The sequence below is a fragment of the Piliocolobus tephrosceles genome, chromosome 13 (genome assembly GCF_002776525.5).
Source record: "Piliocolobus tephrosceles isolate RC106 chromosome 13, ASM277652v3, whole genome shotgun sequence".
NCBI lineage: Eukaryota > Metazoa > Chordata > Mammalia > Primates > Cercopithecidae > Piliocolobus > Piliocolobus tephrosceles.
The window spans coordinates 240,719-252,757 of NC_045446.1; the positions used below are offsets into that span (position 1 = coordinate 240,719).

General features: G+C 64.5%; 2 protein-coding genes across 11 annotated transcripts in view; one reads left to right on the plus strand and one right to left on the minus strand.

Annotated features, from left to right (window-relative positions):
• PKP3 (plakophilin 3) overlaps positions 1–1,958 on the plus strand; it is a 14,970-nt gene extending 13,012 nt beyond the window's left edge. For both annotated transcript variants that reach the window (XM_026447315.2, XM_031933877.1), the window contains 5 exons: positions 111–296; positions 650–803; positions 975–1,167; positions 1,268–1,355; positions 1,585–1,958. In XM_026447315.2, the coding sequence (XP_026303100.1) occupies positions 111–296; positions 650–803; positions 975–1,167; positions 1,268–1,355; positions 1,585–1,620 (657 nt within the window). In that variant the 3' untranslated portion in view covers positions 1,621–1,958. The remainder of the gene's footprint in view (positions 1–110; positions 297–649; positions 804–974; positions 1,168–1,267; positions 1,356–1,584) is intronic.
• Positions 1,959–2,727: 769 nt separating this feature from the next.
• On the minus strand, positions 2,728–11,992 carry SIGIRR (single Ig and TIR domain containing). Of its 9 annotated transcripts, none has more exons than XM_023183420.2 (10): positions 11,804–11,967; positions 6,881–7,041; positions 5,707–5,905; positions 5,085–5,218; positions 4,829–4,969; positions 4,437–4,580; positions 4,050–4,152; positions 3,831–3,981; positions 3,355–3,544; positions 2,728–3,061 (listed from the first exon to the last, which is right to left on the minus strand). In XM_023183420.2, the coding sequence occupies exons 2-10, from the start codon at positions 6,885–6,887 to the stop codon at positions 2,898–2,900; spliced, it is 1,233 nt and encodes a 410-aa protein (XP_023039188.1). In that variant the 5' UTR covers positions 6,888–7,041; positions 11,804–11,967; the 3' UTR covers positions 2,728–2,897. The 9 variants fall into 9 exon arrangements, with proteins under 9 accessions (XP_023039188.1, XP_023039187.1, XP_023039186.1 ...); XM_023183419.2 differs by lacking the exon at positions 11,804–11,967 and adding an exon at positions 9,329–10,455; XM_023183418.2 differs by lacking the exon at positions 11,804–11,967 and adding an exon at positions 9,329–10,455 and having other exon boundaries at positions 5,067–5,218.
• Positions 11,993–12,039: the final 47 nt, after the last annotated feature.

Genomic DNA, 12,039 nt, shown 5'->3' on the forward strand with positions numbered 1-12,039 from the left:
CGGTCCCCGCTGACCCGTCCTCCCAGGGCCCCCGGCCCGGCCCACCCCGCCCCAGCTGACCCCGGCCCCCGCTGACCCCGCCCCCGCTGACTCCTCCCCGCCCGGCGCAGCTGCCCCTCGCCGCCGACGCGCTCACCTTCGCGGAGGTGTCCAAGGACCCCAAAGGCCTCGAGTGGCTGTGGAGCCCCCAGATCGTGGGGCTGTACAACCGGCTGCTGCAGCGCTGCGAGCTCAACCGGCACACGACAGAGGCCGCCGCTGGGGCGCTGCAGAACATCACGGCAGGCGACCGCAGGGTGGGGCACCCAACCCAGACCCGAGGGGCTCCCAGGGGTTCATGCTGTGGGGGGGAGGGCAGAGGAGGGAGGGGGAGGGGAGGAGGCAGGGGACGCCCGGGCCGGTGGAGCCTCCGAGGTCAGTGTCCCAGTGGGGCAGGCCTTGGGCCCTGGGAGGACTGGAAGTTCTGCCCTGGGTTTGAAGGGAGGCACCTGATCCAGGCTGCGGATGATGTCCCCGGCTGGGGGGCAAAGGCAGAAGCAGAGGCCCCCCCTGAGGGTGGCAGGAGGATGCAGCGACCCCATTGTCGCAGGAACCCCCCAGGTGAGGGTCTGAGGCCTCCGGTCATGGCTCACACCCCCCCTCCCCACAGTGGGCAGGGGTGCTGAGCCGCCTGGCCCTAGAGCAGGAGCGTATCCTGAACCCCCTGCTAGACCGCATCCGAACCGCAGACCACCACCAGCTGCGCTCACTGACCGGCCTCATCCGAAACCTGTCTCGGAATGCTAGAAACAAGGACGAGATGTGTGAGTTGGGCAGACCCTCGTCCCAGCCCTGCTGGGTCCACACATCAATTCTGTCTTTACATGTGGGCTTCAGGCCACTGGAGTCAGTCCAGCTCCCTGGGGGAGGCAGGGGACCCCAGGTGCCCAGGTGGCCGGGAGTTGGGGTGTAGACTGACCCCCAGCCTCCCGCAGCCACAAAGGTGGTGAGCCACCTGATCGAGAAGCTGCCGGGCAGCGTGGGTGAGAAATCACCCCCAGCCGAGGTGCTGGTCAACATCATAGCTGTGCTCAACAACCTGGTGGTGGCCAGCCCCATTGCCGCCCGAGACCTGCTGTACTTTGACGGGCTCCGAAAGCTCATCTTCATCAAGAAGAAGCGGGACAGGTAGGGGTCGACCCAGGCATTCAGCAGCCTGGCCAGGGGTCCTCCCAGCCCACCCTGTTTTCTGGCTGTGTGTCCCCTCCTGACTCCCCTCCACCCTCAGCCCCGACAGTGAGAAGTCCTCCCGGGCAGCGTCCAGCCTCCTGGCCAACCTGTGGCAGTACAACAAGCTCCACCGTGACTTCCGGGCAGTACGTTTCCCGAGCCCAGAGCAAGCAGGGACCCGGGTGCAGGGCATGGGATGCTGGGGGAGGGTCAGGGAAACCCACGTGGAGCAGTGAAGAGGCCAGTGGGAGAATGGAGACCAGAGACCCAGAGAGGAAGGGTCTGGGCCATACCCCGCACACTGCAGGAGGGACAGAGGGCAGAGGGTTGCACGGGCAGACATGCACCCTGACCTTGAGCCTCTCTCCACTGTAGAAGGGCTATCGGAAGGAAGACTTCCTGGGCCCATAGGTGAAGCCTCCTGGAGGAGAAGGTGACGTGGCCCAGCGTCCGAGGGACAGACTCAGCTCCGGGCTGCTGGGCAGCCCAGCCTGGAGGAGAAGGCTGATGACCGCGGGGCCCCTTGCTAGGACCCCTGTGTGCACCTTTGAGAGTCCTGGGCCACCAGGAGGGGCAGGGGCTTATAGCTGGGGACTTGGCTTCCGCAGGGCAGGGGGTGGGGCAGGGCTCGAGGCTGCTCTGGGATATGGGGTGGTGATCCAGTCACATTGGCAGAGGTGGGGCTGGCTGTAGCCTGGCAGTAACTTGGGATAGCCAGCACTGGGAATAAAGATGGCCATGAACAGTCACTGTGTCCTTCCATGGCTGGCTCGACCCTGTGGCTGGCAGCATGATCTTGGGACTTGAGGTGTCCCCAGGCACCCCCCTGCCCCTGAGGACACCCACCCCCTAGGCTCACACACAAGCCTCCCAAGGTCAGAGGATGCAGGACACGGAGAGCCCAGCAGAGGGACAGCTGACACCTCAGGGCTGAGAGGGGACAGGGTGGACGGCAGGTGCACCACAGACACAGATGGAGCAGAGCTGGGGGCCTCAAGAGCAGAGGGTGACCGGAGTGGGAAGAGGGGGGCTGCTGCGTGGGCTATACTCTTGCGGCAAAAGAACCCAACTCCCTCTCCGCCCACCTTGGGCCTGTTGTTGCCTGGACCAGGGGCTCTCACATTGGCTGCCTGAGGTTTGGGGGTGAGTAGGCTCTCGGACACCTCCATCCATCTCACCCAGTGCCAGGCCATTTATTTGTGAAGTTACTGTGGATAGTCTTAAAACAGAAATCTTCTGTGAAGCTCAGAACTTGAGGTCTCTAAGGGACCTGCTCCATCCAGAATCTGCCTGCATGGGAAGGGTCTAGGAACAGTCACGTCACCAGGCAGGGAGGCCCAAGGAGGCTACTGTAAGCACGGGACATGCCTGAGCTGGCTTAGGAAGGAGGATGGAGAGAGGGCAGATTTGGTGATTTGTGGGGTGGGGATGAGAGAGGGAGGGGTGGAGGGCTGAGAGAGCCACAGTGGGAAGCCGAACTGAAACCTTCTGCCGCATGGGAGGAGACTGAGGCCCAGGCAGAATCCAAAAGGACTTTATTTTCTGGCACTGGCAGGCACCCCTGAGGCCACAGCCTTTTCCCCAGGGTCCCAGGGCTGCTGGCAGGGGTTGTGGTCCTGCTGAGCAGAGGAGAGATCCCCCAGCCCTGGCCCCTGCTGTCCCTATGATCCTGCACTCTGGGGTGGGAGCTACATATCATCCTTGGACACCAGGCAGTAGAAGTCTGTGCGGGCACTGTAGTTTCGCGAGCCAAGGTCCGAGACGTCCACTTCACTGCTCCGGCCCTCTCCCAGCGAGACCCCACTCGTGTGCGGTGGCCCTGATGGCTCTCCAAAGACAGGCCCCCGGACACCTGGGATGGGGAGACCCGATACGCCTGAGGTGGCCACCCACAGCCTTGGCCCAGACCCACTGCCAGGGGCTGCCCCTGCTCACCCCCTGCTGTGATGGCCTGTGAGGCCCAGGAAGTTCCCAGGCAGACCGAGGGCCAGGCACCTCCCGGGCAGAGAGGCTGTGCAGGGGCCCTCGGTGCCAGGAAGAGTCCTCTACACCTGGGGCCCCCTCCAGGCCCTCTGCCCTGTGCCTCTCCCCACTCCGCCCTGTGCTGAGCTGCTCCAGTCGGAGAGTGGGGCTGGGCGGGCATACCTAGGTCTCCCTCAGGGTCCGGGTCCACCTCTGAGTCCAGGGCCCGGCCCTCCGGGACTCGGCCTCGAAGAATCAGCATGGGGTCCTTGTCGTCCTGGAGCTGCGTCTGAGGGTCTCCTTCCACGGGCCTGTAATGCACCTTACGCGGCAGCGCCAGCTGTAGTTCTTTCCAAAACTCGGAGGAAGGAGTCTGGGGGCCAGGTTGGGGCGGTTTGCAGGTGTGAACACCACGGAAGCCCCTGGCGTTCTGGCCCCCAAGAGCACACCTGCGGCTGCCCGTGGGTTCCACGTCCTGCAACAGCTATTCCGTGGCTCCGGGGCCCTCAAGGGCCGCTCCCCGCATCGGGGTCCCAGGCAGCGGAACCTCCCTCCAGGGCCCATTCAGAAAGCGTGGTGCCGCAGAGCTCCCCACGGAGGGGTCCCCGCCCATCTCTAAACCGCCGCTCGCCCCGGCCCCTCCCACGCCTGCGCCGCACCACGGAGCCGGGCCTCCAGAGCAGCAAGGTCACCAGGTGGCGGTGTTGGCGCAGCAGGCGGAGCGCCGGGTGCGCGGGGTCGCGCCTCTGGCCCTCGAAGGTGATGAAGATGGGTCTGCGGGTGAGCTCCAGCAGCCGGCACAGGCCCTCCCTGCGGGGCGGGACCGTCAGGGGGGTGGGTGCTAAGCTGGGTCCCACCCAACCCCGCGCGGGACCCACCGGAAGCTGTGGCTGCACCAGGCCCGGCTCAGGAAGGCGTCCGAAAGCACCACGATGAGGCGGCGGCAGCGGCTCAGGTTCACCAGGAGGTCGGCGGAGGGCTCTGCGGGAGGGCGGGCGTCGGCGGCGCGGGGCCCCGATCGGTGGGGCGGAGCTCGGTGGTGGAGGCGGGGCTCAGGGTGGGCGGGGAATGGGGCGGAGCTCGACAGTGGGGGCGGGGCTCCGGATGGGATGGGGAATGGGGCAGAGCTCGGTGGTGGGGGCGGGGCTTCGGGTGGGATGGGGAGTGGGGCGGGGCCTCTGGGGGCGGGGCCCGATTGTGGGGGCGGGACCTCTGGGGTAGGGCCCAGTGGGGCGGGCCCTCCGGGTGGGCGGGGCCCGGGATACCAGCGTGCGGCAGGAGGTCGCGGTCGTCCAGGAAGAGCTTGTAGCCCCGACGCCGCTCCAGCTGCGGCTTCAGGATGAAGTTCACGAACTTGCGGTCCTCTGGGCAGTCGCTGTAGGAGACGTAGGCGTCGTAGAGCTTCCCGTCTGCGGATGGCGGCCAGTCATCCCGGTGGCTCCTGAGGCGTTACTCCAGCCCTCGGGGTCCCCAAAACCCTAACCATCTCCCGCGTACACAGAGGCAGACCCGCCCCGGACTTTAACCCCAGCCGGGCCGCACAGAGCCCCCTGGGGCTAACTCCTCCCCTCCCCCACGCCTCCAAAGCCGACATCAGCAGCGCAATCTCAGGGAGACGGTGGCGACCCCTCCTCGCGTCCACGCGGGCCCCACGCACCGTTCATCTCCACCTCCCCATACGCGTCCTGGTACCAGAGCAGCACGTTGAGACGGCACTTGATGTAGAGCAGGGCAGCCAGCAGCAGGGCCAGCAGGACCAGGAGGGAGGCCAGCACCGCAGTCACGTGGCTTGTAGGGCCTGCAGATGGGCTGCCTGAGCCACTGCCCCTCCAGCAGCCCCCTAAGCCTCGAGGTCCCTGGGCCTCACTAGGTCTAGGTCCCCTCCTACCCTTCACCTGGGGAACCACCATCACCAGCTCTCTGAAGAGTGACAGAGGAGGAGCTGACGTTCTGGATAGAGCAGGTGAAAGCCCCATAGACCTCAGCGCTGGTCACGTTGACCCCCAGGACGCTGGACACAAGCACCTCTGACAAGTTGGCCTTGACCCTGGGGATACCAAGGCAGGGTCAGGGTCGGCCGTGGATACCAGTGGACACCCCAGAACCTCACCTGTCTGGGTTCGCCCAGGGAGGCTGCAGAATTGGGCCTCCTGGGTGGTTCTTGGGCCTTAAGCCAAGAGAAGTGACCTGAACCTGGAGGGGGTGCAGATTTGTTTCAGAACAGCCATCTCAGTCCTGGGTCTAGGGCCTGGAGGTCCTCTGATCACAGGCTTGGCCAGATGGTCGGCATTCGTTCAGGCCCTAGACTTTGCTGACACCCATAGCACTGGGCAGTTACAAGGTGTGTGTCTACAGGGGCCATGCGGACCCAAGGGTCTGTCCCTGACATCACTGACCCTCTGTCTGGGTCCACAGAAGCACTCTGCTCATGTCATGTCTGGCCAGGTGGTTACAGACCCAGGCATAGGTCAGGGGGACCACTGCCCTTGGAGTGTCTGAGAGGTCACTCTGACCCTGGATACCTGGGCCTCTTACCAGGAGTACTCGTGGAGGCTGTAGTGGTCCCCATTTCCCAATGAAAGCCCATCTTTCAGCCACTGGACTGAAGGCAGGGAGCAGTGGGGCCCAGAGACTACCCAAGCCGTGCAGTTCAGAGCCACTGAGCTGCCCAAGGCAGGCCTCAGCACCTGGTCTTCAGACGGGGAGAGGAAGTCAGGGGCCCTATCACAGACACCTGAAGAGAGAGGACACAGTGGGTCAGCTGTGCTAGGGTGCCTGGCCCTGCCACCTCCACAGTGGTCCGTGGTTCAGGAAGAAATAAGGCCTCTGTGTGGCTTGGCAGTCACATCATGTCTGCCCATGAGTCCCATGGGGACAGGCTTAGCACTTGGCACGTCTTCCCCCAGTGGTGGCCAGGCTTTGTGTGTTTCACCCACCCCGTGCTGAGGGAGCAGAGAGCAGTGGCCAGTCACAGATGAGCTGCCCCAGGCCCACACTCAAGCCCCCTCTGGCTGCTTGTCCACCAAGGACGTGAGTCTAGCCCCCCATTTCCCAGATGCACCTGTTGCCCCCCTCTGGTGACACCGTAATGCCTGTCTCAGAGGAGGGGCCGGGCACCGTACCCCTCAGCCTGGCCTGCCTCTGCTGGGGGATCTGCAGAGAGTGTAGGCCCAGTGGGTTTGGGCACCCAGATGCCCAGTGTGCCAGCACCTTCCACCTGGATGGGCAGAGCTGGGAGCCTGGAGCAGCTGGCCTCATTCTTGCCTCAGGGGTCTTGGCGCCCTCTGCTCCTGGCCACAGGCAAGCCCTCCCCACCACCTGAGGCCTGAACTTGTTCATCTTTACATCAGGGTGATGAGCCCTAGCGGGAAGTGAGACTGCCATCTTTTCAGTAGGGTATGGTCTCCTACCAGCTCACATCTGCCACACCCCGGCTGTGGGCCCCAGCAGTGCCCACTCCTAGTATTCCTGGGCTTTACTGACCTCATAAGCCTGGTCTGAGGCAAGAGAGGGTACAGGGCTCATCCTCACCACTCGCCCTGGTTGCAGGGCCAAGGGCCCAGGGGGAGGGGTGAGCAGGGGCCTTTGTACCCTGGCATGCGGCCAGGCAGAGCACGTGGGATAAGAGAAGAATGCACGACGTGAAGCTAGCCTGAGGGGCAGGCGGTGGGAGTGGGAACTCAAGCCCATCCCTCTCTGACCTGCCTACCTGGCATGGCTCTGAGCCAGGGCCTCCTCGGGGCAGGCTGGGCTCCAGGGTCACCCCTGGCTCCACTGGGATCCTCGGCTGAGCAGACTGATCCAAGAGCTGGGCAGGACTCCTCTCTGTCCTTGCAGTCAGCTGGACAGGGCACCTGGACGGGTCAGAGGCTGCCGCCATCCCCAGGGAACAAGTCAAACAGGAACAGGATGAGTTAACCAGTAACTGCCGGCCACAGACAGCACTGGCCCTGACCAGATGCCACCTTGAGCAGCCGCATGGATGCTGGCAGAGTTCTCAGAAGCCAGCAGGGTGTCTCTTTGAGCCCCTTACATGTGGCCAGAATGGGCACCACCTCATGCAGCCCAGGGCCACAGGGAGGAGCCATCAAGTCTGGGACCACCTCCACCAGCCCTGGGGCCACCATGACGACCCCAGGGTGCAGTGGACATAAACCAGGTGGGACCCTGTCTCCTGAGATGGCAGTTGGCCTCACTCCTGGCTGTCCTCTTCAATGGAGCTGCCACTGCAGGGGGTGCTGCAGTGCCAGAGACACAGCCTGGCCTTGGGGCAGGGGTGTAAGTGATATGCCCTATACCATGGTGGGGGGGGCCCATCTCTGACCACGTCTGGATGCAGCCAGGGGGTGAGTGCCCAGCTCTGACCCATGTCTGGAGACAGCCAGGGGTGGGTGCCCAACTCTGGCCATGTCTGGATACAGCCAGGGGGTTGGTACCCAGCTCTGACCCACATCTGAATACAGCCGGGTGGGGGTGCCCAGTTCTGGCCACGTCTGGATACAGCCAGGGGGGTGCCCAGCTCTGGCCATGTCTGAATGCAGTCAGGGGGTGAGTGCGCAGCTCTGACCCACATCTGTATACAGCTGGTGGGGGGGATGCCCAGCTCTGACCCACGTCTGGATACAGTCAGAAGTGCATATGAGCACAGAGACCTCGAAACACCTCTGGAAACACCTCGGGAACCCTCAGCGTAGCCTCGCCTGCAGTTGTGAGGCTGGAGGGTGAACGGGGACCAGTGGGGATATAGGTCCCGGGTCCTGTGCTCTTTCCCAGCCCGTAGCAGCAGCCACACATACCTCAAGTCTCCCAAAGCTCCTCAGTGAGGTAGCTGCAGGGAGAAGCCCAGAGCCTCTTCCTTGGCAGCCCAGGGCCCTGGGGGCCGCTCCTCACTGGGTACCACTGACTTATCCAACAGGCACTGACTGTCTACTCCTCTCCCTGCTGCAGGGACACAGTGGAAGTGGGGATGTGGGGATCAAGCCTAAGGTTCTGCACCCCAGCTCCCTCAGGATTCCTCCCCTGCTAAGGCCCCAGAGGCGGTAGCAGGGACAGTCCTCTTAGCCTGCCACCTATTCCCTCTGCATGGGTGAAGCACCGTCAGAGGCCCAGGTTTGGCTGTTTGGCAGTTTCCTCCGGAACCAATACGGCGTGGGGTGCACTCCCATGGGGGATGGCAAGGGGGTCCCTGAAGAAGCCCTTGCGGTGGAGGACAGTCCAAGGAAAGTCTTTGACCCAGGGGAACCACCCACTGAGGGTCCTTAAAACACACACTTCCCAGGCCACCAACTCCTCACAGCAAGCGCAGGAGGACACACCCCCAGCCCAGCAGAACCCCCAGCATCTCCTGCAGTGCCTCCATGACTGCCCCAAGCTCAGGCCTCAAAATCCTCCCTCCAAAAGCAGCCTCAGAGCCTTCTGGGAGTCAAGGGCAGACTGCCAGGATATGAGCACAGCAAGAAAGTAGGTGCCCTCCCCTGCACCCTCTCCCCTGCCCACCTTCCCCTGCACCCTCTCCTCTGCCTGCCTCCCCCCTGCACCTTCTCTCCTGCCCACCTTTCCCTGTATCCTCTCCTCTGCCTACCCTCCCCTGCACCCTCTCCTCTGCCGACCTTCCCCTACACCTTCTCCCCTCCCCACCTTTCCCTGCCCCCCCCCCCCTGCCCACCCTCCCCCTCCCCCCCCCCCCCCCACCTTCCCTTCCCCCCCCCACCTTCCCCTGCACCCTCTCCTCTGCCTCCCCTCCCCTGCACACGTCACATACACACAGCCCTCTGCCCAAGCACACCTGCACTGAGCTTCAGTCTCAGCCCGTGTGCACGCTTGCACCTCCTACACAGCACACTTCCTACCACGCACACCTCCCATGACCACTGCACACAGCTTAGGCTGCAGACCCCTCACACACCTTCTGAGTACATACAACACCCATTGCAATGCTTGTCACAGAGCCCAGGACCACAAGCACCCCACAGCATACACACTGCACCTCACACCCACCCTTGGCCGCTGATGCCACACTCACAGCCTCCTGCTCTCCCTCACTCTCTCTCACACACACACACACACATGCATGCATGGGTCCTGTGCGCCGCGGGCCTCCTCTCAGCCAGGCCCCGACACAGGCTCACTCAGAGCAGCAGGGAAGGTACAGAGTCACCTGGTTCCTGTTCTTTCCTCCGGGGGGCAAATGTTGGTCATTGATGTGCCTTTGGGAGCAAACTCTCCCCTCCACTGGGTCCCAGGGAGTGTCCACAGCACCAAGGCTGCTCTGGGTGCCTCACCAAGCACGGTGGGGACCTGGCTTGTGTTTATGTGTATTTTAATCAGAACTTTCCTTGTAGCTTCCTGGCCTTGCAGTCACATCCTCTCCTAAACCTAAACCCCACCCAGGCACCCACCCCTTCCCTAGGCGGGAGGGAGGACGGGCAGTTGGTGGTTCTCACCCCGCCTGCCCCAGCTCTTCCTGTAGCTCTGAGTCAAGCGGCTCCTTCCTCTGGGGCCCGCCCCAACCCACCCAGGCACGGCACTTTCCTCTGTGCTGTGTGTGTGTGTGTGTCTGTGTGTTGTGTGTGTTTGTGTGTGGTGTGTGTGTGTTGTGTGTGTGGGGGTGTGTGTGTGTGTGTGGTGTGTGTGTATGTGTTGTGGGGTGGGGGGGTGCCCAAAGGGGCAAGTTCCAGGGGTAATGGGTGGGGGGTCTTCCAGCCAGAAGACCCCAGCCAGGGCCATTCTGCGCACACACAAGGAGGACTGGGGACCATGCAGCAAGCCTCCCAGACGCCACTAGGACTCACACTCAGGAGCCAAGGGGCCAGCCGGTTTGCTCTCCGGTGTGTCTCTGACCTCTGACCCCGGGGAACAGGGGCCTTCAGAAACTCCCAGTCAACAATGGGGCTTTGGCAGAGCTCTTCAGCCCTCTCCCGGTCCCTCTTCCAGGCATGGCCCCCCCATGGGTGAGCAGTTGCAAGGGGCTATGGCATCTTGCGGACCTTCCCTTCAGGCTGGGGTGGGAGGGCAGCGCCCCCTTTCCCAGATAAGGAGCAAACACAGGTGGCTGAGGATCCTGGCTCAAAGCAGGTGAGGGGCAGACGGCATCTCCTGTTGTCACCACACTGACACCCCCCAGGTTGACCTGGGACTCGGGACCCAGTGACCAGTGGCTCGTACTGCCCACAGAATTAGACAAGGGTCTCCTTTGGCCCCTGGCCCTGCCCTCAGCCACATGGGGGCAGGGCTTCATCATGAAGGGGCTGCCCTCCAGCCTCCTGGCCCTGGCTAAGCAGCCTCACAGCAGTAGGCTTTCTCCACCTACTTACCTGACTGAGTCCCAGCCCTGCTAGGACCCTCCTGTGTCAGGGCACTCAGCCTTGGGTGATGGTGGGCCTTGGGCTCAGGATCGTAAAGAGCTGGACGGGACAGCATCCCTTCCCCCACAGAGCCTGGTACCAGCCCCTCCTTGAAGTGGGCCCTTGGAAGCCCCTCAAGAAGATTCTCCCCACACTGCAGGTCAGGAAGCAGGCACAGCAGAGCCCAGGGCACCCCCGCAGGAAGTGGGAGCAGGGCCTCCAGCATAGGCCTCAGGGTCAGCCGCCAACTCTGAAGCCCAGGCTGGGTGGCTGCTCTGTGCACCCGGTCTCCGCGTCACCATCTCTCAGGGTTGGCTTGAGGTGATTTGGCACCTCCTCCTTCCCTCTCTCTGCTAAAGTCCTCCACTCCCGAGCCCCCAAGTCCACCGTCCAGGGTGAGCATGAAAACCCACAAAGTCTCCGAACCTCGCCCGCACAGCTCTTTCGAGGCGCCCAGAATCTCAGTCCAAGCCTGGCCCCGGTCGCCTCGCACTGCCCACCGCACTCTGCTGGGCACTCTGAGGTCCTTAGAAAGCGCCAGCTCCTCCCGCCCTCAGACCCAGCCAGCGCCCTCGGTGCGCGGCCGCCCCTGCCCGGTGGATTCGGTGCTCAGCACCCAGCAGCCTGCGGGCGACTCCCGCTCAGCTCGGACGCGCCGCCCCTCCGCTCCCCGCGCGCGCTGGGCCCCCCGCGCCGGTCCTGAAGCAGGAACGTGGGCAACAGGCCGAGGGGCTCCGTTTCGGTCCCCTACCTCGTGCCCACATGCGCCCTGGGTACCCTCCAGGTGCGGAGGGCGGAGGACAGGGAAGCGCGTGGGGGGCGGGCATGGGGGTGCGGATCGGGGCGCTCGGCCCGGGCAGAGGCGCGCGGATGGCGGAAGCTCCACCCGGCGCCCGGCGAGCTCGGGCCCCAGCCTGACTCTTGGTCCGCCCTCGGCGACTCAGGAAGCCTCGAGCTGGGATCCAGGCTTGGGGGACCGAGGTGGGATCCCTGCGAGCCTCGGCGCTCCTCGCCACGCTCTGTTCTGCGCCGAGGGTCACCAAAAAGCCAATGACCACGTCCGGCAGAGAAAAGGTCGGCCCCCGCCCCCTTCGCCCACTTTCCTCCCTTCCCCCAGGCCTGGAAAGGGCAGGACGCGGGCGAGCTCGGGCTTCCGGGCGACGCGGGAACCTCCAGGGCCCCGAGCCACTTCCTGAGAGACCGCGCCCAGGGCCCAGCGGCCCCCGGGCCCCCCCCCCCCCCGATTCCAGGCCTGCAGCGGCTCTGGGAGGACAGCGACCTCCACTCACCTTCGCGGGTCTGATCGCGACCGTCACTCACTTGCTGCCAGGACCTGGGGCTCACGCGGGGCGGGGGCGGGGGCAGCTCACCTGAGCCAGGTGCGCAGCGGCAGCAGCCCCGGCGGCGGCAGCAGGTGCGGCCCCGCCCCCCAGTCAGGGCGGGGGCGGACCCCAGCGTCCCGCTCTGCGCCCGAGGCTGGCGCTGGAGGCTGCGCTGCTGCCCGGGAGCCGCTGCCAGCGGCCAA